We start from the raw sequence: 22,261 nt of genomic DNA, 5'->3' as shown, positions 1-22,261 counted from the left end.
TCTATCTGTTGTTACCTGTCCCTGCAGGTCTCTGTAACAGACTTCTTCCTGAGTGCTGGAATCTGGTGCAGCAGTCTTTTGCTTGGGGTTTCCACTGTCCAGAGACTCCATAGAATCATAGGGGGGCTGCTTCTGACACCTCCCTTTGGGATGTGAAGCTGAGAACAAGAAAACAGATGGACCTATGAGTTCATCACCTCACATTCTGTGTTATAGCAATGTGAAAATATCAGGTTTTGTCTTTCATTACATTCCGTGAATATATCTTGTCATGTTCTGTGGTATTATACCTGTGAATTCATATCGTCATCTGTTTGGTTATTACAGCCCATAAAGATATGCAGCCCCATTTTAGAAAGGATGTAGAAGTCGTCAGAATTAAGATGTCCAGATCAGAACATCTCCAGTTTCAGCAGTATTTTAGAACAGAATCTACTGATGTAGAGGCTGTTCTAATTTATGCATTGAGGGCCCTGTTTACAAATGTGTGATAGCATTTTTATCATGCAGTAAAGATTAGCGTGCGATAACTGTGTAGATGGCCATTATATTCCTATGGGCATCTACACGGTTAGCAAACGCTAAAAATGCTAGCACACCCTGAATGTATAGAACATGGACATGTTCAAAGCTGGCTAACCAGTTATCTTTGTGATCTTTGAAACATAACTGGTCATTATCCCGACGCTGTTACAGTGGCTGGTTTGCTTGCCAGTTTGGCATTGGGGGGGGGGGGGGGGGGGGAATAGTTGAGTCCTGCTTAATAGCAGCTGTTTGCCAAATCTTAAGTGTGCTTGGTAGCAGGTGTAACTCTCAATATCAATCTTTTAGGATAGACGTTTAGTCCCCTTCTGAAATGGGAAATAAACATCTATGAACTTGTCATGTCCTTGTTCCACCAAAAACATGCCCAGACCACACCCCCTTGTCATTTGTGTATAATATGTGTATAGCCTGGCTTTATAAAAACAGGGACTTGAATGTTACGCAAGGTAAACATTTAAGGGCTGGTTTTTCCGCATATCAATTGCTGATAGGGTTTGTAAAATGAGAGCCATAGTGTTGCATTCTCTGTTAAGCTCTCTCTCTTACAATCATATTCACCCCACTGTCTGTTTATTGATTTCTATTTAACTGAATTTTATTATTGTGTTATATACAATGAATACATTGTACACAGTTGAAATAAAGTGAAAGAAAATCAATAAAATTCAAAAAAAAAATCTATTCCTTGCAACCTTACTTAAAGTTGTCCCTCCCTCAATCAATCTCACCTACAACCCATCTGGTTTAATTTCTTTGCTGTTTCTTCTTACTGGTTTTGTCTGCATGTCTCGTCTATCTTGACATGACTGAGCTCCAAGAGGCAAGGACCGTCTCTTATGTATTTCTGTAGGGTGCTGGTAATTCTATATAAATTATTAATGATAATTACACGCCAGGAATATATCTCATCGCAGCCTCGTAAAAACTTCTCGCTTTGTCCGTATGCACATCTGTGTTTTCTGTTTTGGTTCAATGAGGGGCTGATGAGTGCAACCTTTTGTACTACACCCCTCAAGCCCTCAATGTGACCTGCGGGCACTGAAACCTGCACTGTTGCCTCCCAGTAGTTATCTGTAGGAGACAGAACACGAGGGCAGGGGGCGGGCTTTTCTCTTTGAAAAAATTGGCAACCCTAGAAACCCTCCTCCTCCTACCAATTTTTGATCTTAAACTTTAGTTATCTTTGTGCTTTTCGGGGTGAGATATTAAGAAATGACCTTCAGACCAGCTTAAAATATTTCAATTGTCATATCTCTGCTCTTAAAAGGAACCTACTTTTTCTCTTGGAAAATCTTGAGTTAGTAGGTGCTTTCTTGCGGATGTCCTGTGTATTCAAGAAAGGGCAAGGGGAAGTATATCTGATTAATTAGGAAAGGGAAGCTGGAGATCAATTGTAATCTATGCTAGAATAATAGGGCTGGAAGGAACTTCAAACAATCACTTCACCGATTCTCTGTAATAATATCTCATTACCCAACACTCCTGAAGGTACAAGGGATTCTGCCCTGGAGGTCTTTTAAATTCTCTGTTTTGTATGGTTACAAGCTTCACAGTGCAGATTAATTATTTTCACCAGTGAGTTTGTTAATATTACCACAGAAAACAGATGTATTCTTAGTTAGATCATCACTTCCTGTTTATGTCTGGGTGCGACCACATAAGTGGTTTGTTTTTAAATTCAGGTTGTGGGGAATGCATACATTCTGGTCTGAATTTATGCATTTTAAAAGGGGCAGTATTTAGGGTGATCCAGATATGGCATGAAAAGTTATATACAGACAGTGGTAAAATTAATCAGTTGTCTGTATAACATACATCCAAGAAGGTATAAAATTTTAAACAGATGGTTTATCCAAGTACAGTTATACGACCATATATAGGGACTGAAAATTATATCCCTACAATTGAAAGGTGAGAGCAGAAATCCAAATCCCCCTTTCTATTTTAACAAAAATTAAGATCTTTATTTATTTGTTACACTTATACCCCGCGCTTTCCCACTCATAGCAGGTTCAGTGCGGCTTACATAGTGGTAAGGTTACAAAGTGTTGTAGAGAGAATGTATATTATTGTACATGTGAGATGAGCAGGGGGAAGGGGTAGTATTGGTGGTTGATATAGTGGAATTAGTGACTGTGGCCATTGGAAACAGACCACAGAACATTTAAAAAGCTAATGCTGAATTTATACTGTAAATATAAAGGAGAAACTAGAGATTCATTCCACTTGTCAACACAATTAAATAGCTTCAAAATCTCAGCTACTTTCTTGATAACATGACTCATACACAGGAAGATGCTGTAGATGGGTACTGTCTATGCATATCCATGATGTGTTTAGATATGCTTCTAGGACATATCAGGAAGCAAGTGAGGGGGTGAGAAACTACAGAGGAAGTCCTTGCTTGATAATATGTCACCTTGTGAAATATATTTTAACTACATTGGAATTTAGATACCAGAATACTTATTCTTTAGAAATTTTCAGCATTTTTTTAATTCCGTAAATCTTTTTGACTTTGGAACAACATTTGTTGATGTGGACAGCGACATTCTGCTTGAGCTGTAATGCTGCAGCCCTCAAAGCTATTGCTTCGCTCTGCTGAAGAAATGCAGGGCACTGCCACAAGTTAGCCAAATCCCTACAATTGTGCTCCATCACAGTTGCCAAGGAGGACACACAGATTACAAAAAAAAAAAAAAAAGAATCCAAAGAGTGAGGCTTAGGACTCGAGTGAAAAAAGTTAAATTACATTACAAAAGCCCCCCCTTTTACTGCAGCAGGTAAAAGACTGTCTTTTTGTCCAAAGGAAATGGCCATGCAGTTAGTAAGTACTGCACAGCCATGTGGGGGGGTGGGGGAGCCCTTTCTGCCACCCATTGAGGTGGCAGTAAGGGCTCCCACAATAACCCGATGGTAACTGGGCAGCGCATGGTGCAGGGGCGTAGCTGCTATGGGGCCACGGGGTCCAGGGCCCCCGTAGATTTGGCCCTGGACCCCCCTGCCAATGACCCTTTCAACCCCCCCTCCCGCCGCCAACCCGCCGTCGCTGTCTAGTACCTTTGGTGGCAGGGGACCCCAACCCCCGCCAGCCGAAGTCTTCTTGCTACGTTTGGTTTCTGAGTCTATCTGACGTCCTGCACATACACAACGTGCAGGACGTCAGACTCACAGAAACAGAATGAAGCCTTGCGATCTGCAGGGCTTCGTTCTGTTTCTGTGAGTCTGACGTCCAGGACGTCAGACTCAGAAACCAAATGAAGCAAGAAGACTTCAGCTGGCGGGGGTTGGAGTCCCCTGCCAAAGGTAGGCGATGTCATGACGACGGTGGGAGGGGGGTCGGCGGTGGGCGGGCCACAGTTGTTGGAGGTGGTTCTGGCGGTGGGGGGTGTCGGCAATGGCGGGGGGGGGGGGGTTGTGGCGGCACCAGGGGGGCTAAAATGTGCCCCCTCACCTTGGCTCTGGACCCCCCTAACGGTGAAGTCCAGATATGCCCCTGGCATGGTGCTGCCCGATTACCGCAGGTTAAGTTCTGGAGCTACAAAAATAGAAAATATTTCAGTAGCACCGGAAATGGCACACGCTGGGGGTAGAAACTACTGTCAGGCTCCTGCGGTAGCCTGGCGATAGTTCTGGGTTGGTGAGCCAACCCTTTAGTAAAAAGGGCCCAAAGAGATTTCCGATGAATTCTCTTTGCCATCTATTTTCAAGCAGAAAGCCCATGGTCTCTTCTTTTTAACCTCTGAGTCTCTGTCAGAGTAAGGGAGAACTTTCTGCGTGGTCTCATGATGGGAAGTAGTCCACATGGCCCAACAGCAGCCTTGCTGAAGTGTGGGTATGTGGGGACTTCTTTCACCAGTGTTCAGACTAAGGGGACTATCTGAAGGAAATACAAACCTCAACTGATTAAGGGCACACCAAACCATTTGCTCAAGAAATGGTCTGTAGAACTTGGTTGCTGAATTTTCTACAAGCCTGCAGTTAAACACATAGATATACGGGGGCCCTTATACTAAAGGGCGTTAAGTCCTAACACATGTTTAGTGCACCAAAATAGGCTTACCGTGCAAGTGTTTTCAGGTAATTTGCCTGTTAGTGCACACTAATAAATGCATTATTTATTTAATTTTTTTCATGAGGGGGTGTGTCATGGGTGGGGAAGCATTATCCAACGTGTTCTGGTTACTGCGCGCTAACTTGATAGCATGGACTTAATGCCGGAGCACTTCTTAAATAGGAGGTGGTAAGTGCTTCTGTGTAAATTTTATGCAAGTGCCACACATGAATTGAAAAATACAATTATTTTAAAATTGCCTAAATAAAAGTTAGTTTGGGAGGTGTTACTATACTGGAAAAGGTTAACTGGGATGCTGCACCTTTTTTTTTTTTTAATTCTAAGGTGTAGCAATGCTTTTGACTTCCCAGTACTTTACTGTTAATTATAGTCTGTGGAGGGAGGGATGAGGTTGGTTTGGGGGGTAGAAATGTTAAAGCATGATGATCTCATTTGAGGTTTATTGTGATTGCTGGCTGTTTGCTATGTTGAATCATCAATAAAACTGTTGAAACATAAAATGGCCTAAATACTGCTGGGGAAGATCTGCGCTTAACGCATGGGAAAGTCCTGTGTTAAAATGTGTTAAGCCCCACAGTGACTTAAGGGCATGTCAAGTACTGAAGAACCACCCAGAGGCAGAAGGGAGTGAGAAAGAGCTCTAGTCTAGGCAGATAAAATGAAGAATGTAACGTTCAAGGAATATAAAAACAAGCAGAAAGATGAAGATATCATGATAAATAGGGGAAATATTTCCATTTACCAACCCTTAACCACAAAACACATGCCATGCAGAGGTAAACCAAAGAATCGAGAGGTCCTCTTACTAAGCCATGGTAAAAAGTGGCTTGCGGTAGTGTAGGTGAGGGTATTGGGCACGCACTAAAATATTTTTCAGAGCACATACCAAAAATGCCTTTTTAAAAATTTTCCCTGAAAATGGACGTGCGGCAAAATCAAAATTGCCGCGTGTCCATTTTGGGTGTCTGACCTTACCGCCAGCCATAGGACCTAGCAGTAAGGAATCTGTGCGGTAACAACCTGCGTGCGTCCGCTACACGTGGCAGAAAATAAAAAATATTTTTCAGACGCATGCCAAAAATGAACTTACTGCAAGAGCCACGCGGTAGTCAGATGGTAAGTTCATTTTGGCGTGCGTTGGGTGCACGTAGACGCTAATGCGGCTTAGTAAAAGGGGCCCCTAGTGAGCAAATAGGCATTCCCATGTGCCTGACACAGCATTTGTCTATCTGGCTAATCATGTTTTCTGGATCTGTTCTCCAGAAATGGTTCACATTCTGTTTAAACTTATACTCCTGGCCTTGAGTTATTCTTTATTCATTCATTATACTGCCAATACATGTCCTCACTAGAATCTACATAAAATAAAACTTGAAAGTATCCAGACATGGATCAGTTTTGAATATAATCACGGATGACAGGAGTGGAGGATTAGCCTAATGGTTAGAGCAGAAGGGAGAGAACCAAGAAGCCAGGTTTAAAGCCTACTGCTGCTACTTGGGACCTTGAGCAAGTCACTTCACTCTCAAATGTCTTGGATAGAAACTTAGGGGCAGTTCTATAACTTGGTGCCTCAAATTAAAATGTGCCAATGCCATGCGCTGAGCAACAAAATGCCATTATAGAACACTACGCAGGGAACAGCAAAGATGACTAAAGAAATATCTTGACAATGCTTAATGTCTAAAAGTTTATTGTACAACTTTAGGGAGTTGACACAGCCGTGTTTCGGCCAACTGTCCTGCCTCAGGAGTCTCTCAAAGATGTCTGTGCAATGACATCAATATTGCTTTCAGTGTAAGTTGTATAAACCAATGTGAAAAGAGATATGGTGGAACCACTCTGTGAAGTACTCTAGTCTTGGCGTGAAAGAAGAAAACCGCCAAACTGTGCCTCACAACTCTCAAATCAAACCACTTCTCTGGACCGACAATAAAACGCTTCCAATCCAAAAACATTTCTCCCCACATTATAGAATACTAACAATCCCGAAGTGGCATGCCTACATGTAGACACAACCATTTATGCAGGTCAACGGCAGGTGTAAATAGGTGTGCCTGACAGCACCATGCATTGCGTTTAACTTAATAGTTTCATGTGTAAGCTGGAAATATGCCCATGCCCTTCCCATGCACTGCCCATGGGTTATGCCCCCTTGCAGTTATGTACTAAGGGGTCCTTTTACTATGGTGCGCTGAAAAATGGCCTGCGGTAGTGTAGGCACATGTTTTGGGTGCACGCAGAATCATTTTTCAGCACGTGTTATGGGTACGCACAGAATCATTTTTCAGTGAATCTGCAAAAAATGCCTTTTTAACATTTTTGTCAAAAATGGACGTGCGGCAAAATGAAAATTGCCGTGCGTCCATTTTGGGTCTGAGTCATTGACCTAGCAGTAAAGTCTCACGTGGTAACCGGGCGGTAATGGTCTATGCACGTCAAATGCAACTTGGCGCGTATCCAATACACGCGTCCAAAAATAAGAATTATTTTTCGGACACGTGTATTGGACACGTGCCAAAAATGAAATTACTGCAACAGCCACGCAGTAGCTGGGCGGTAACTCCATTTTGGTGTGCGTTGGGCGTGTGTAGATGCTTACGTGGCTTAGTAAAAGGGCCCTTATGTGCTACCTTACAGAATAGCATATAGTGCAATTACATGTGACTACTGCACCAGAATTTGCCTTCAACTAAAAAGACATAAGTTAAATCCAAACCACTGCCAGCCTCTGACCATTTTGTTGTTCATCTCAAAAATGTGTGACCATCTCTAGGAAAAGGTGACTAAAGTAGCTGATCCAACATGTTGAGAACAGCTAGTTTTTCATGTCATGGGGTCCATAAGCAGTCTGCACAAAAGTTACTTGTTTGAACTTCTGTAACTACCTTATTTTATTTTTCACATAAAAAGGATGGGGTTTGGACTGTTACACAGAATTCATTAAAACCTCATTTTTTGTTTCCGGTGATTTTAGTCACCTTTTCCTAGAGATGGTCACATATAGTATTTTGACCATGAATATTCTAAATCAGCTAGGGGAATAGGTTTTGCTGTGTGTGTGGGGTGGGGGGAGGTTAATCAAAATTTTTTTTAAATGTCAAAGGATAGAAAGTTGAGCTGTACTTGGCTGAATACAAATACAAATGAACATTGAGCGTTAATATAACAATAAAAAACAATGTGAAATCAAAGATAAATTATTTATGTCAGAAGGATTTAGCACAGTAGAGTCATGGATTATTTGTATTCAAATTTAAATCACTATTTGGCCAGATACAAATGTATTTAGGGCACTATTCGGGGGGCCAAATCAAATACCAATATTTAATACAGCCCTAATAGAAAGGCAAGAAACTTTCACACCATGTATACTTTTACCATAGCCGCTGTCGATATTCAAAGTGATTTAACCAGCCAGAAATGGCTCTTGGCATCTTAAATTGCATATTCGGGGCCAACTGCTCATTTAACATGACAAGAGCTTTGGCCATATAACGATTTATGAACAAAACAAGCGATCTTATACATTATCCTAGTTCTGACTGGGAGCCAATGTACCTCAACCAGTAACAGAGTAGCTCTATTGTTTCTATTGCATCCAAAGGCTATCTTAGCAGCATTGTCAAGTTGTGTCTTGGAAAGTCCTATATAGACTAAATTACAATAGTCTAATTGTGACAGTATAAAAAATTGAATCATAAGGGCATAATGTTTTTTTGAGAAAGTATCTACTATAATAAAAAGCACCCTCAACATTCTGAAGCTGACTCCGTGGCTTCAGTGAAGGGTTTGTAAGTTCGTAAGGGTGTAACCATCCAACTCACCATCTCTCTGCCCCGCCCTCGTGTCAAAACGTGATGACGTCGAGGGCGGAGCAGTGAGAGTGAAGGGGTACGCCAACGCCACGTCACACGTATGACGGACAGACACAACACCAGGAGGCAAAGTTTATCCTGGTGAGTGCCCGTGGCTATGTAAGCCCCCTGCCATTGCCTGTCAGCTGGTGGACAGGAGAAGCAGTGTGTTGTTAGGTTGACAGCGATTAGCACCTCCCCCCCCAGCACCTCGGCAGAGACCTGTCTGAATTTTAAAATTCGTACGGAGGGGGCATGGAACTGGGTGGGAGGGAGAGAGGGGGGACCCTGGAACTCGGAGGGGTGGGACGACCCTGGAACTCAGAGGGAGGGAGGGAGGGGGACGATGACCATGGAACTGAGAGGGAGGGAGGAGGGACCCTGGAACTGGGTGGTAGGGAGAGAGAGAGGAAGGGGGGACCCTGGAAGGGGGGATGACCCTGGAACTCAGAGGGAGGGAGGGGGGACGACCCTGGAACTCAGAGGGAGGGAGGGGGACGACGACCCTGGCACTCAGACGGAGGGGGGGATCCCTGGCACACACTCTCATTCTCACACACACTCTCTCACAGACACAGTCGCACCCAGTCTCGCTCTCTCTCTGTCACACACACACACTCACACTCACATATTCCCTCTCTCTCTCACAGAGTCACTCTCACACACACTCTCTCAAACATACACACTTCGAGGAAAACCTTGCTAGCACCCGTTTCATTTCTTCAGGTAGAGAAGGTGTTTTCATGTCCCTAGATGGCTTACAGTTTAGGTTTTGCACCTGAGGGTTGAGATCACAAGGAGTAGCATTGAGATTTGAATCCTGGCTTCCCTGGCTCTCGGGCAAAGAGGAAAGGAGAAAACCTCTGCACAGACAAGTCCGAAGAAAACAGCAGAGGTGGTCCAGGAAAAGAAACAAACAAGGGTTCATGAACAGTCATTTATTGAAATATGACCCTACTTGACCAAGTTTTGGAAATAGCATTCATCAAGGGTCATAACATAGTGGTCAGATGCCGCTAAAAGGAGATTATATATGGACTTGTATTCAGTTGGGCTTATATTGAAGACTGTTTTGACACTTGATGAAAGCTAGTTCCAAACCTTGGCCAAGTAGGATCATTCTTCAATAAAAAATATTTATGAACACTCTGTTGTTTCCTTCTTCCCTGGACCACCTCTGCTGTTTTCTTTGGACTTCCCTAGCTCTCAGTCCACTGCTCCAAACATGAATTTAGTTTCATTTAGTTTACTGCTACATTTTTTTTTACTGCCTTTCACAGGAACAACAAAGTAGTACACAAATAAGGAGGTGGCAATCCCAACATCTGCCTGCTAACAAATTAATGGACTTATCTTCCAGAAACTCATTCAAATTGTTTTTAGTTCAAATCTTATTTATTTCAACTTCACAATACATAGCTCTACATAAATAGAAACAAAGAACTCAATGCCTCCTACCCCCTCCTTAACTGCTACCCCATCTTGAATACCCAGTGTTGTTCAAAGTGCTAGGTTAAAGTACTTAAATAAAAATAAATGTATATCTTAATACTTAAGTAAAAGTACAATGAACACATAAAAAATTTACTTAAGTCAAAGTAAAAACGTTATTGCCTAATAAAATACTTTTTGAGTAAAAAGTAAAAGTATCACAGCTACAACGAATGCAACTATTGTTAATGTTTTTATCACAACAACTTTCAGGCTCATTTTCGAAAGAGAAGGGCGCCCATCTTCCGACACAAATTGGGAGATGGGCGTCCTCTCAGGGTCGCCAAATTGGCATAATTGAAAGCCGACTTTAGGTGTCCTCAACTGCTTCCCGTCGCAGGGACGACCAAAGTTCACGGGGGCATGTTGGCACCGTAGCGAAGGTGGGACTGGGGCGTGATTAAGAGATGGGCATCCTTGGCTGATAATGGAAAAAAGAAGGGCGTCTCTGACGAGCACTTGGCCAACTTTACTTGGTCCAATTTTTCTTGCGACCAAGCTGTGAAAAGGTGCCTAAACTGACCAGATGACCACCGGAGGGAATCGGGAATCACCTCCCCTTACTCCCCCAGTGGTCACAAACCCCCTCCCACCCTAAAAAAAAATCCTTAAAATTTTTTTTTGCCAGCCTCAAATGTCATACCCAGCTCCATGACAGCAGTATGCAGGTCTCTGGAGCAGTTTTAGTGGGTGCAGTGCACTTCAGCCAGGTGGACCCAGGCTCATCCCCCCCTACCTGTTACACTTGTGGTGGTAAATGTGAGCCTTCCAAAACCCACCCAAAACCCACTGTACCCACATGTAGGTGCCCCCCCTTCACCCCTTAGGGCTATGGTAGTGGTGTACAGTTGTGGGGAGTGGGTTTTGGGGGGGCTCAGCACCCAAGGTAAGGGAGCTATGCACCTGGGAGCAATTTGTGACGTCCACTGCAGTGCCCCCTAGGGTGCCCGGTTGATGTCCTGGCATGTCAGGTGGACCAGTGCACTACGAATTCTGGCTCCTCCCAACACGACCAAATGGCTTGGATTTGGTCATTTTTGAGATGGGCGTCCTCGGTTTCCATTATGGCTGAAAACCGGGGACGATCATCTCAACATTTAGGTCGACCATCTCTAAGGTCGACCTAAATGTTGAGATTTGGGCGTCCCTGACCATATTATCAAAACAAAAGATGGACGCCCATCTTGTTTCGATAATACGGGTTTCCCCACCCCTTCGAGGGGCCGTCCTGTGAGGATGCCCTCATGAAAACTTGGGCGCCCCGTTCGATTATGCCCCTCCACATCACTCTACAATTCAATCTATTTTGCTTCCAGTAAAACTACATTTTGAAAATGACTGTCACTCATGCGAGTGTACTTGTGAGCCATTAATCCAGCACAGCTAAAAAGGTGTTCAACAATTGCACTAGCAGGAAGTGGACTGTTCTGTCTGATAAAGAGTTCCTGCAGTTCAGGTGAGGCTTCAATATTACTGATATCTTCTGACTGGGTCTGCTGGTATTAAGGGAATTTTTGTCTGAAACCCTTGACTTTCTTACAGCAAAGAATGCTTTACCATCATCATCATTATCATCTGCATTAGAAGTAGTGCTAACTAATTCATCACTTGAATCTTCATCTTCATTATCATGCTGTCTAATTACAAAGAAGGCTTTCACAAAGTTAGAATCATTGTCTTTTCTTATTCTAACAATTTTTCATCTGATGGTAAAGTCTGTCAGAATATCTATTTATTTATTTATTTAATGCATTTATATCCCACATTTTGCCACTGGTTGTAGGCTCAATGTGGCTTACATCAGCTATATCAGGACTACAGTACAATAGTATATTAAAACAGTACAGACAGTAACTTAAAGTTTGGCATTATATTAAACAGCAGAATAGTAAAGAAAATAAATTTAAGTGTTTCTGGATTAGCTGAAACCGAAGAAACCGATCTGATTATGTTGTTTCTGGAGAGTAGACCTTTTTGAATAGGATGGATTTTAAGAATATCTTTGAAAACTGATGCAAGAACAGCAAAATGTGTGCAAACCCTTCAATCTTAAGGTCATTCAAGTGACTTCCTCTCTAAAGACTCCATCAATCCAATGGACTGTCACCCCATTGTAAAATTTTCCATGGGATGACTATCAGTCTGTTGTGATAGAGAATTAAGTCTGTTCACCAAGAATTGCAACCAGCTTCATCTCTACTTCAAAGTGACCCACTTCATCATTGATCTGTTTGGCTGGAGAACAGTAACCAGTTCTACAGACAACTCTACAGTTCTCATAGACTGCATTCCTGGAACAGCAAAATTTAAAATGAGTTGATCCACTGTTTGCTTGATGAGGTTTGGAATGGCAAAATCCTATTTGAGATTTTGATCTTTCATTTGGTTTATAGAGGAATCATTTCCACCTGACTTACACTTTTAGTTTTTACTGCAAGCATCAGATGTAACTGAGTAAAAGTAGTAAAAATTGGTGAACTTATTACTTCAATAAAAGTAAATAACAAATGTAATCCTGTACTTCTTTACATGTAAGAGTAACAAAAAATACTTTTACTTAAGTACAGTAACTAGTTACATTTACTTGGTTACTATACAACACTGAATACCCTTGTGTCAGGGCCACCCCAATCCATCGTTAAGTCCTCCAGACCTATAGGTTCAATACCTAATTTCATGCTGTTAGCAATATTGAGTGGAGGTAGGAAGACCACAGGTCCAAATGTTTGTCAAAACGTCCTGGTTCCAAAATCTTAACATTTCCACGAGTTAAAAAGCATTTTACCCTCAGAAGCTCTGAAAAATGTCCACCTTCAATGCAGGCAAAATTAATTACTCATTCATAAGCAATTCTACACATATTGTTCAGGAATGCTCTTGTGGGGGGGGGGGGGGGGGGGGGGAAGGGCTGAGCAGTAACATGCATACATTATACAATATGCATTGTTTCCCGTTGAAAAGCTTTCCATAGATAAAGCAGGGAAAATAATCAAAGTAAAAGAACTGGCATAGTTTATTTATTTGTCACATTTGTACCCCACATTTCCCCACCTTTTGCAGGCTCAATGTGGCTTACATAGTACCGTAATGGCATTCGCCAAAATCGGTTGATAACAAATACAAGGTTATATTGTGGTCGAATGAGGTAGGTGTGTTTGGCTCTATTGGTGCAAATTTGGGGGGTAAAAACTATCCACAGAACTTTTTAAAAGATATACACTTGATATTTTGCTTACTTTTCCAGTGTAACACTTATTGCTTAAGTCTTATTTGCTTAAGAACCTTTCATTATTGCTGCAAATTTTCCAGGCATAACCCACCCACAGAGCTTTTTGAAGAAATTCTTTAAGATATATCCTAGATATTTTGTTTGCTTTTGCACCTATGTGGACAGTTTGTTTGTTGTGCTTATGGATGGAATTTTTGTGAGTAAAACAGCACTTTCCCCCAGATCCAGCACTTGCCTACAGATCCCCGCTGAAATCCAAGCGGATTCTATAACAATGCGTGCAACTTAACAAGCTAATGAGTGCTAATAATGGCACTTAAGCAATAATGAGTACTAATTGGCACTAATTAGAATTTAGGCGCACAACTCACTAAGCATATTCTGTAACAAAGTGCGTTGAACTTCTAATGCGTGCAGGCAAAAAGAAGTGTGGTTATAAGTGGGAAAATGGGTGTTTTGTGGGCATTCCAAAATTTATGCGTGTAGTTATAGAATATGGCCCAGTGCACATAAATCTACTTGCTGGAATTTATGCCACATTTTCGTTGGTGTAAATGGAGGTGCGTAGTTTTAGGTGCTGAGATAACTACGCCTATTCTATATACCGTGCCTGAATCTAGGCGCCAATTATAGAATACAGTTAGTTGGCACTGATTTCAGCGTAGATTTTTTAGGCGCCATACATAGAATCTCCTCCTTTATGTGCAAAAATAAAGACTTTGAACCCCCCCCCCCCCCACCCACCCAAAGCTGTGAAAAACAGGGCTATGAAAGGAAAGGGGAGTACTTGCAGAGATTTAATTCTGAAAGTTCCATGTGCACTTTTTCCTGGGTAGTTTTGGACTTGCTTTAAGGCAGGTGCAGAATCCTGCCACTGCTTGGATTTTCACAGGGAAACATGGGGGTGGGGCACCTGCAGGCCTCTTCATGAATACTTCTCTATTTCTACTTTACATAAAAGGTAGATGTGCTGAACCGGTCAGTGTCCATCAAAACCCCAGTTTAAATCCACTTCATATATGAAGAATTAAGTGAACACTAAGGAGGCAATCAGAGCTGGTTGCTCACGTGGACGCAGCTAGTATATGTGTGAAATGCAGCAGTTTTACAAAGGGAAATTATAGCTATCCTTTCCATTTCTAAAATTACAGCTCATACCAGGTTTTTACATGTAGGAAGTCTTTCTAAAATTGCACTACACCTCTGCATTGTTTTGAAGTAATATGTTCTATATCATGTAATGTACTTAATTTGCTCAAATACATTCAAGGGTCAGTGCCAATATCTATTTTATCATTAAGCACTGAGACCACATGGTCCATGCGTGTACCTTCTTTCCAGAGCACTGCTCTGGTTCAGTATTTACAGTAAATTATAGATATTTATGACTGCACTGTAGCTCAGAGAAAAATATCAATTCACTCAATAACTACCAGCCACTTCAAGTAAACTACTTTGTTTTGTCTTCTTGTAAAGACTCACTTTAGCTGTAAATAGCATATCTTAATAGATTAGCCAGCCAAAGACCAACTTAAATATACACAGAGTCTGGAAAAAAGAAGCGACTCCTTATATAGTTTTAAAATACTGTGCAATTGTTTAAACATGTAGTACTACCTTTAAGAATACATTAGTCCAAATTTTATTAGGAAACTCCCTTAGCAAATGCTTTGCGCTGTATGCCCTATTTTGTCGTAAAAATTTAATTACAACTTTATCTTCTTTGTTAAACGCCATTTTGCTAAAAGGGTTCTTAATGATCATTTCCTGAATGAAGTCATTTTGAAAACAGGTATCATCCAGTTTTTACAGCATCTTGCAGTAGCACCTATCACTAACAGTAATAATTCCTTTTTTTTTTTTTTTATAATAGTACATTTGTTTTTAGGTTATTTGGAAAAATGTTGGGGGTTCTGTTTTTTCCAGATACCATGTATTGTACATACACAGAGAAAATTTTCACTCACTTACCTAGGTAAATATGCCATTTTACCCAGATAAATTGCTATCTAATAATTGTCCTCTTTGTACACAAGGCTTCCACAGCACATTTACTTCTAGCTGGACTGCAAGAAGGAATATAGTGATACAGAATCTTAAAAGAGAAAGTGGTATAGTCCTGTGGTTTTAGTTTCTAAACCAAGTAGATCAGCTGGAAAAGAGGCTCTTATCCTACCATTAGGGAAGGGATAAGGGAAGACAGCCTATACAAAAGTCCATCATTGAAGCTCTAAGGGGCCCTTTTACAAAGCAGCGGTAAGCCCAATGTGGGCTTACCGTGCACCAATTTGGAGCTTCTGCTGCCCCAACGTGGGCACCAGCAGTAGTTCCAGCCCCAATGTGCGCCATTTCCTGTGCTGGAGAAAATAGGGCTTGATTTTTTTTGCGCTGTGGTTACCCGGTGGTGATGCCCGTCCCAGCCCGGGTGCACGCTTCAGCCATGTTGCTATGGGCTCTGCCGGTTCCCTACTCTCTTTGACGTTACTTCCTATTCCAGGGCAGGGAACTGGCAGAGCCGACAGCCATGTAACTGCACCCTGCGCCCCCAGGTGGTGATACGCTGGGGGGGGGGGGGGTAGGTGATGCGCCGATGCACCAGGGGGCAGCTAACATAGGAACATCACTGCTGCTGGGTTAGCGCAGGAGCCTTTACTGCCACCTCAATGGGTGGCGGTAAATGTACTCCCTCCACATGGTCACACAGTACGAGCAATCTTACTGCAAGGCCATGCATTTTTGTAGCCTTTTTACCCGCTGTGGTAAAAAGGGCCTCGGCATGTGACAAAAACAGCCGCTGCCGCATGGCCCTTTTTACCACAGCTTGGTAAAAAGGCTCCTAAGGGACTCCATATTATCTAAAACGAAAAAAAAAGACAGATGTTCAAATTTTTAGACATAACTGGATGGCTAAAAATCAGCTAAAATTAAACTGTGATAAGACAAAATTCCTCTTGGTAGGGCATAATATAACTGCCAATCAGAATTGCTTCTTTGCAGAATTACTATTGTTAGCTTTCATCCTAATATGTAATATATCCCAGTTTACTGTTACTAGCTTCTTATACGGTAATCAGCTTCAAACCTTACCAGGTATAAGCGGAATATAAGCCCCTGGGGTAAAGTAAATTACAGACATTTCGCACACCATTTTTCAGCAGCACCATGGACAGAGCTGACAAAACAACTGGCTTCCTCATCATACCGTAATTAAATTGCATTGGATAAAGAACATTCTTTGCAGAAAGCCTGAGGTACACAGTCTAGCCATCTTTATGTTATATACAGAGAGACCTAGGAGGCAGGGCTAGGAATAATATGGCTTCAGAAAACATACTAAGGAAGTAATTTGATAAAACTTTTTCTGTGTGTAAAGCCTGTTTTACGTGCAGAAAATGGTTCTTAAAACAGCACATCACACACAGTAAAACAGTACATGAAAAGTAAATGCACTATAAGATTGCACTTCATTTTGTGTAATGAATACATAGGTGTTATTGGGGGTGGGGTTGTAATGTGCATATGTATTTTGTAAATTAAACATATATACACACACTAGCCCCCGGATTCTATATAGTGCGCCTAGACATCCGTGCCAAAATCCAACAACGCACATAACTTAATTGGCTTAACAAGCCAATCAGCATTGTTAACAGCACTTAAGAATAATGAGCACTAATTGGCAATAAATAGAATTTACATGCACAAACCCCTCAGCGTATTCTGTAATGAACTGCATCTAAATTCTAACATGCAGAGGCAAAACTGGGCACGGTTATAGGCAGGGAAATGGGCATTTCAAAATGTATGGACTAGTGTGCGTAAAATCTACAAGCTGGGATTTATGCCATGCTTTCACTGGTGCTAATGGATGCGCATAGTTTTATGCACTGAATTCCACCTAGGCATATTCTATATACCATGCCTAAATTTAAGTGCCACTTATAGAATACACATAGGCAGAAATGTTTACGTGCGGGGTTTTTTTTAGGCGCCATAAATAGAATCTAACCCTAGGTGCTAACATTTATGTACATGTTATACATGCCTATATGTTTAGAATACTAGCATATATACACACACATAACTTTATCCTTCAATGCATCTTAAGTTTTAAAAAAAGCTCTCCAAACAATTTCGCCTATATGTGTCTGCATACTCAAAGTCAAATCTAGAATTACTCCCAGAGCTTTGGTATTGGTCTGAAATGAAATCTCCGCATCCACCAATTTTATTGTAGCACATGACATCATTAAAATTTGCAGACATGGAGATTTTGTTTCAGACCAATACCAAAGTACTGGGAGTAATTCTAGATTTGACTTTCAGTATGGAGAGACATACAAGTGAAACTGTTCAGAGAGCTTTTTTTAAACTTAAGGTGCTTTGAAGAATAAAGCCATTTTTGATCCCTCACATTTAAGAACTATGCTGCAGGCAATAATTACAACTCAGCTGGATTACTGAAATATAGTATTGCCTAATTCACAAATTCTGAAGCTAAGCTAATTTGATCATGACACCCCATTCTTGGTTGAGCAGCACTGGCTGCTGCTTCAGGAACGAGTTCATTTTAAGGTTGTTTGTTTTTAAAATTTTACATGGCTTAGCCCATATCTCCATGATACGGTCTCTCTCTACTCAGTTCCCAGAACTTTGTGTTCTAATCTTGAGACAAGGCTGAATGTTCCTTCTGTTGTGGTTTGTCGAAAGGCGATTACAAGGCACAGATCTTTAACTGGAAAAGGCCCAGAGATTTGGAATAACTTACCAAGATATTAGAAACATCACCTGTTATTCTGCATTCAGGAGAGCAATTAAGATTTTCCTGTTTGTTCAATATTTGAAGGACTCTTCAGTAGGACTATTTTATTGATTGCATATTACTGTAAGTTAACTGTACCTCAATGGGATCTGTCTCACTTTATATTGTTCTCTGTCTAGAGCCTCTGAAGTGAAGCGGAATATAAATGCCCATATTAGATTAGATATACTTGTGTATATGCCAGCTTGCCACCTAAGCACTATTCTGAAAATATCCGCTTAACTTGTATCTGCAAGGGGGTGTACACAGAGAAGAAGCATGGGCGCAATACAGACGGGGCTCCCACTTGTGTAACTTACAGTAGTCTATAAGTTACATGTGTAAGTATCAGCTGCACTTTTCTCTCCTTGTTCTTCACATAATTGTGTGAGCACCTGAGTCCTTATAGTGTGTAAAACAGACAGAGAAGGTCTGGAAAACAATACCAAAGAGTCCAAGAGTAGTCTTAAAAGCTTCTATTTATTTTAAGATAAAACAACAAAAGTTTGCAGTTAGAGAAGCACATATTCAAGTGTATTTTCAAGTGACAAAGTGCTTTGTTCATATTGTAGTGAATTGGACTCTTGATGCAGGCACCTCTGCCGTGTCAAGTCGTGCTTCTCCAGCTGCAAATCTGGTCCTCAACCAGTCTGTCAGGACACAATGGTGTGTCATCAAGACCTGGGAGGTGTGTCACTAAAACTTAGACAGTATGGTTCTGCTTTCTTTAACAACCATGCATGTGGAAGGTTGGAGAGAGTTGAGACCCAGGAAGTGAGGTACCTGAAATCTCCATTACTAGTCCCTACTTCTATTAACAGCTCCAACTGGAAATGTTGCAGGCCTCTCATCCCTCTCCTCCTCCCCAACATCATACAAACCCTGGCGACTGCATTTCCCTTGTATCATTGTTAACAATGAAACAATATAAGAAGCTTTTTTTCCCTTTGTTTAGCTGCAAATTGTAGTGTTTGGTGTGTCTCACATACGAACACTGCCAGGTGTGTCACAACAAATGAAAAGTTAAGAACCACAGCCACAGAGGAAAATAAGCACCAGCTTTCCTTTATTGAATAGACTCCTACGGTATGTCCTCAGCATCCACTAATTCTCGGTGCTCCATTATAAAATTGCCCCATAGCATACACAAATTTACACCTTCTTCAGAGAGGGGTAAATTTGTGTGTTAACTGGAGGTCATTGTATGTCCCTGTTTTACACTGTTGCAGGTAGTACAACCTTTCTTATCTTATATGGATCCGTGCTCAAGAATATCTGATTGAACTTGTTAGTCTTATTCATAGAAATAAAGCTCTTTCAGACAGACTTCCGCTGTTAGGATATCCTAGTCCTAAATATTTAACTTATACATCAGTATTTAAAGGAATATTTTCCTTTCAAGCTGCTAAATGGTGGAATGCCTTACCGTTAAATATGAGATCATTAGATTGTTATACTTTTTTTTTAGGAAAGCCTTAAAAACCTACCTCTTCCAGTTTTTCAATAGGATTTGAATTGTTAACTCTAATAATTTTATACTTCTCTGGGGTTTTGCACAGTTTTCTTTCAATGTAAACCGCATGGATCTCGTGTGGGATTTTGTAGGATATAAGTACCTCTTTTATGCATGTATGTATGTCGCCATTATAAATAGGCACCTTTCTTGACTTTTCAAGTAGGTGGACTGTTATAAAATTATCTCACTCCCACATGAAGACAAACACCCAGTGTTATATATTAGCAGAAGAATGGCAACCTAATATTTACCTTCCAAGAGAAAAAGAATGCTTGGTGACAAAATAGCTTGCATGTGAAAATAAACAGAATGCAAAAAAAAAAAATTGTGGGCACTTTGAATTCGATATAAAGGTCACAAGAGTCCTTGCTGGTGGAATGAGGTCAGATTGTCAAAGTGCAACCAGCTAGTTCTTGAAAATACCAAGCACTTTCAGGAAATGACTGAACACAGCGGAAACGCAACTTTATGAAGTGTTTCACAGAATTAATTCTGTATCCAAAACCTCCCCCTCCCCTCACGTTTGAGCTTACATATGCATGCAGACTTAGAAGACATACATATATGTGTATGCACAATGCCTAAATGCATAGATATATGCTCATTCATGCAAAAGCAAACACCCAAGAAAGCAAAATGTTTTCTTTTGGCCTCACCAGTTTTCACAGTAATGGCTGGAGGACAGTTGAGGGGTTGACGCTGTGGCAGGATGTGAGGTTACTGAATCGAGTACAGTGCTTGGTAAATTAAGTAGAAAATGTTCAGTAGGAGGAAAAAGCTGTGGGAATCCCCTACAATGCCGCAGCTTGTTTCTGCATTCTCACTCTCTGTCAGCAGCTGCAGAGAAACTACTCTCCAAGGGGTAGGGTTGGGGGTTCTGTATTTTAGACACCACATAACCAGCGGAGGGGAAAAACGGTTTCTTCATGTTAGACGCTTCACACTGAAAGTGGGGTGGGGTGCAGGTGGGGGAGAAAGGAGGCCTTTTTACATTAAGCACCATAGAGAAAGCATCAGGTACCTCATACAGATAGGGGGAGTAGGGTTATCCTCATGTTAGATATGTCACGTGGGGTGGGGGAAGGTGTCTATGAATGTTATACATGTCACACAGGGAATGTCTCTGAATGTTAGCTTTCTTATGCTACAAGGAAGGGAGTCTGAATATTAGACACTTAAAACTTTGGGGGGGGGGGGGGGGGAGAGTCTTTGCATATTAGATCCTCAATGTGGAAGTGAGGTGAGGGGAGGGAGAAAGGGCAGGGTTCTGCAAGGTAGATACTGTGGTGGGAAGAATGGTCTGCAAATTAGATATACGACACAGGACAAGGATCTCTGTGTTAGACAGCTTACATTAGAAGGGGCTCTACATGTTGGATATGTCAAATGGGCATTATTCCTGAATGTTAATTTCTTTACTCAGGGGAGGGCAAGGGGTCCCCAAATGTAAGGGAGGGGGCTGGAGTTCTTGTGACTCTGGGCAAGTCACTTAACCCTCCATTGCTCCAGGTGTAAATAAGTACCCGTATACAATATGTAAGCGGCATTGAGCCTGCCATGAGTGGGAAAGCGCAGGGTACAAATGTAATAAAAATAAATAAAATATTTAGAGTGCGGACAGAGGAGTTTCTATGCTATTAATTTTAGACACTTCACACTGAAGGGAGTCTTAGCATGTTAGAGACTGAAGAAAGAGGGTTTCTGCACATTCGTTGTTTTACACCAGAATGCAGGAACCTCGGCATGTTGTGTACCGTGCCTATTTCTGAGGGGGCAAAGCAAAGGGAGATGCTATCTGACAAGGCAAACTTTTCCCTGGTCTGGGTAGATTGCAAGCAGCAATTTTATTTTCCACCTTTTCTCTCCCCCCCCAACCCCCAAATAAACACATACCCTACTCTCTGCTCCTGACCCTCCCCAAATGTACTCCACAGATATATATGCCAGATAATACACTCATACACATAACAAACAGCACCAAATACATAATAAATTGATACGGAAAGTGCACGTGCAAGAGTTAGGTAAATGGATGAAATCTCTGCACTGTCTGTCCTTCCCCATACTCAAGGGCGGTCATCTGTTGAATTTACTGTTATATTAAGAGGAAAATACGTATACTTGAATATCTGCTTTTTCAAGCCATGTGAAGGAAAGAGTTTCAGCTCACCCATCCGCTGCTGTCACTGCCTGCTCACTGATGACTTGTCTCAGGGGTGCTGCAACCTCCAGTCCCAGAGAGCTGTCTTGTGCTGCCCTCTCTCTACCTGCATAACACTCTGCTCAGCTTTGTCTCTATCTCCACGTGTCTCTCTTCTGAAAACTCCGGAGAAACTTGCTGTCAAGCCACACCCTCCGTGTACTGATTAGCCAGCTGCTCCTAAAAGCAGACGTCAAATAACTGTAGGATCCACCTCCTCAAGATACGGAACTCTGGGAGTTGTAGTCTTAAGCAGCAGCATTGCAACCACCAAGACAAAGCAGAAGATCTAAGCTATCTCTGCACATGTAATAAAAACTAATTTCTGGTTTGCTTTAAAGACTATGATCTGAGTTTCAGTTTAAGTTGTAGCACTGTACTGGGGAAACAGATTAAGATTCCTGTGCAGGACAGTGACCTGGAAAGGGGTGCAAAAGTAGAGGATGAAAGGAGGAAAGAAAAGAATTTTAATTGAATTCCTGACTATTGTAAAACATAGCAGATCTTCTTAAAATTTTCTTTTTATTATTGAGTATAGATGGAACA

The 22,261-nt window shown here is 41.6% G+C and overlaps 1 protein-coding gene and 1 long non-coding RNA gene across 4 annotated transcripts in view; both read right to left on the bottom strand.

The window, feature by feature from the left end:
- The window catches only part of LOC115469226, a 133,069-nt gene that overhangs the window by 48,556 nt on the left and 62,252 nt on the right, over positions 1-22,261 (bottom strand). The gene's annotated exons all lie outside the window — the stretch shown is intronic.
- ARID5A (AT-rich interaction domain 5A) overlaps positions 1-22,261 on the bottom strand; it is a 93,674-nt gene that overhangs the window by 18,348 nt on the left and 53,065 nt on the right. For 2 of the 3 annotated variants that reach the window (XM_030201653.1, XM_030201654.1), the window contains exons 1-2: positions 21,686-21,805; positions 16-158 (exon numbers count right to left, since the gene is read on the bottom strand). In XM_030201653.1, coding sequence (XP_030057513.1) covers positions 16-158; positions 21,686-21,689 — 147 coding nt within the window. In that variant the 5' untranslated portion in view covers positions 21,690-21,805. Of the gene's footprint in view, positions 1-15; positions 159-21,685; positions 21,806-22,261 lie in introns of those variants that run through there. The other variant, XM_030201655.1, reaches the window with a different exon arrangement.

Source organism: Microcaecilia unicolor, chromosome 4, assembly GCF_901765095.1.
Source record: "Microcaecilia unicolor chromosome 4, aMicUni1.1, whole genome shotgun sequence".
In the NCBI taxonomy this organism is placed as follows: Eukaryota; Metazoa; Chordata; class Amphibia; order Gymnophiona; family Siphonopidae; genus Microcaecilia; species Microcaecilia unicolor.
The sequence above is the reverse complement of the archived record's forward strand: the minus strand, read 5'-3'. Positions and strand labels throughout refer to the sequence as shown.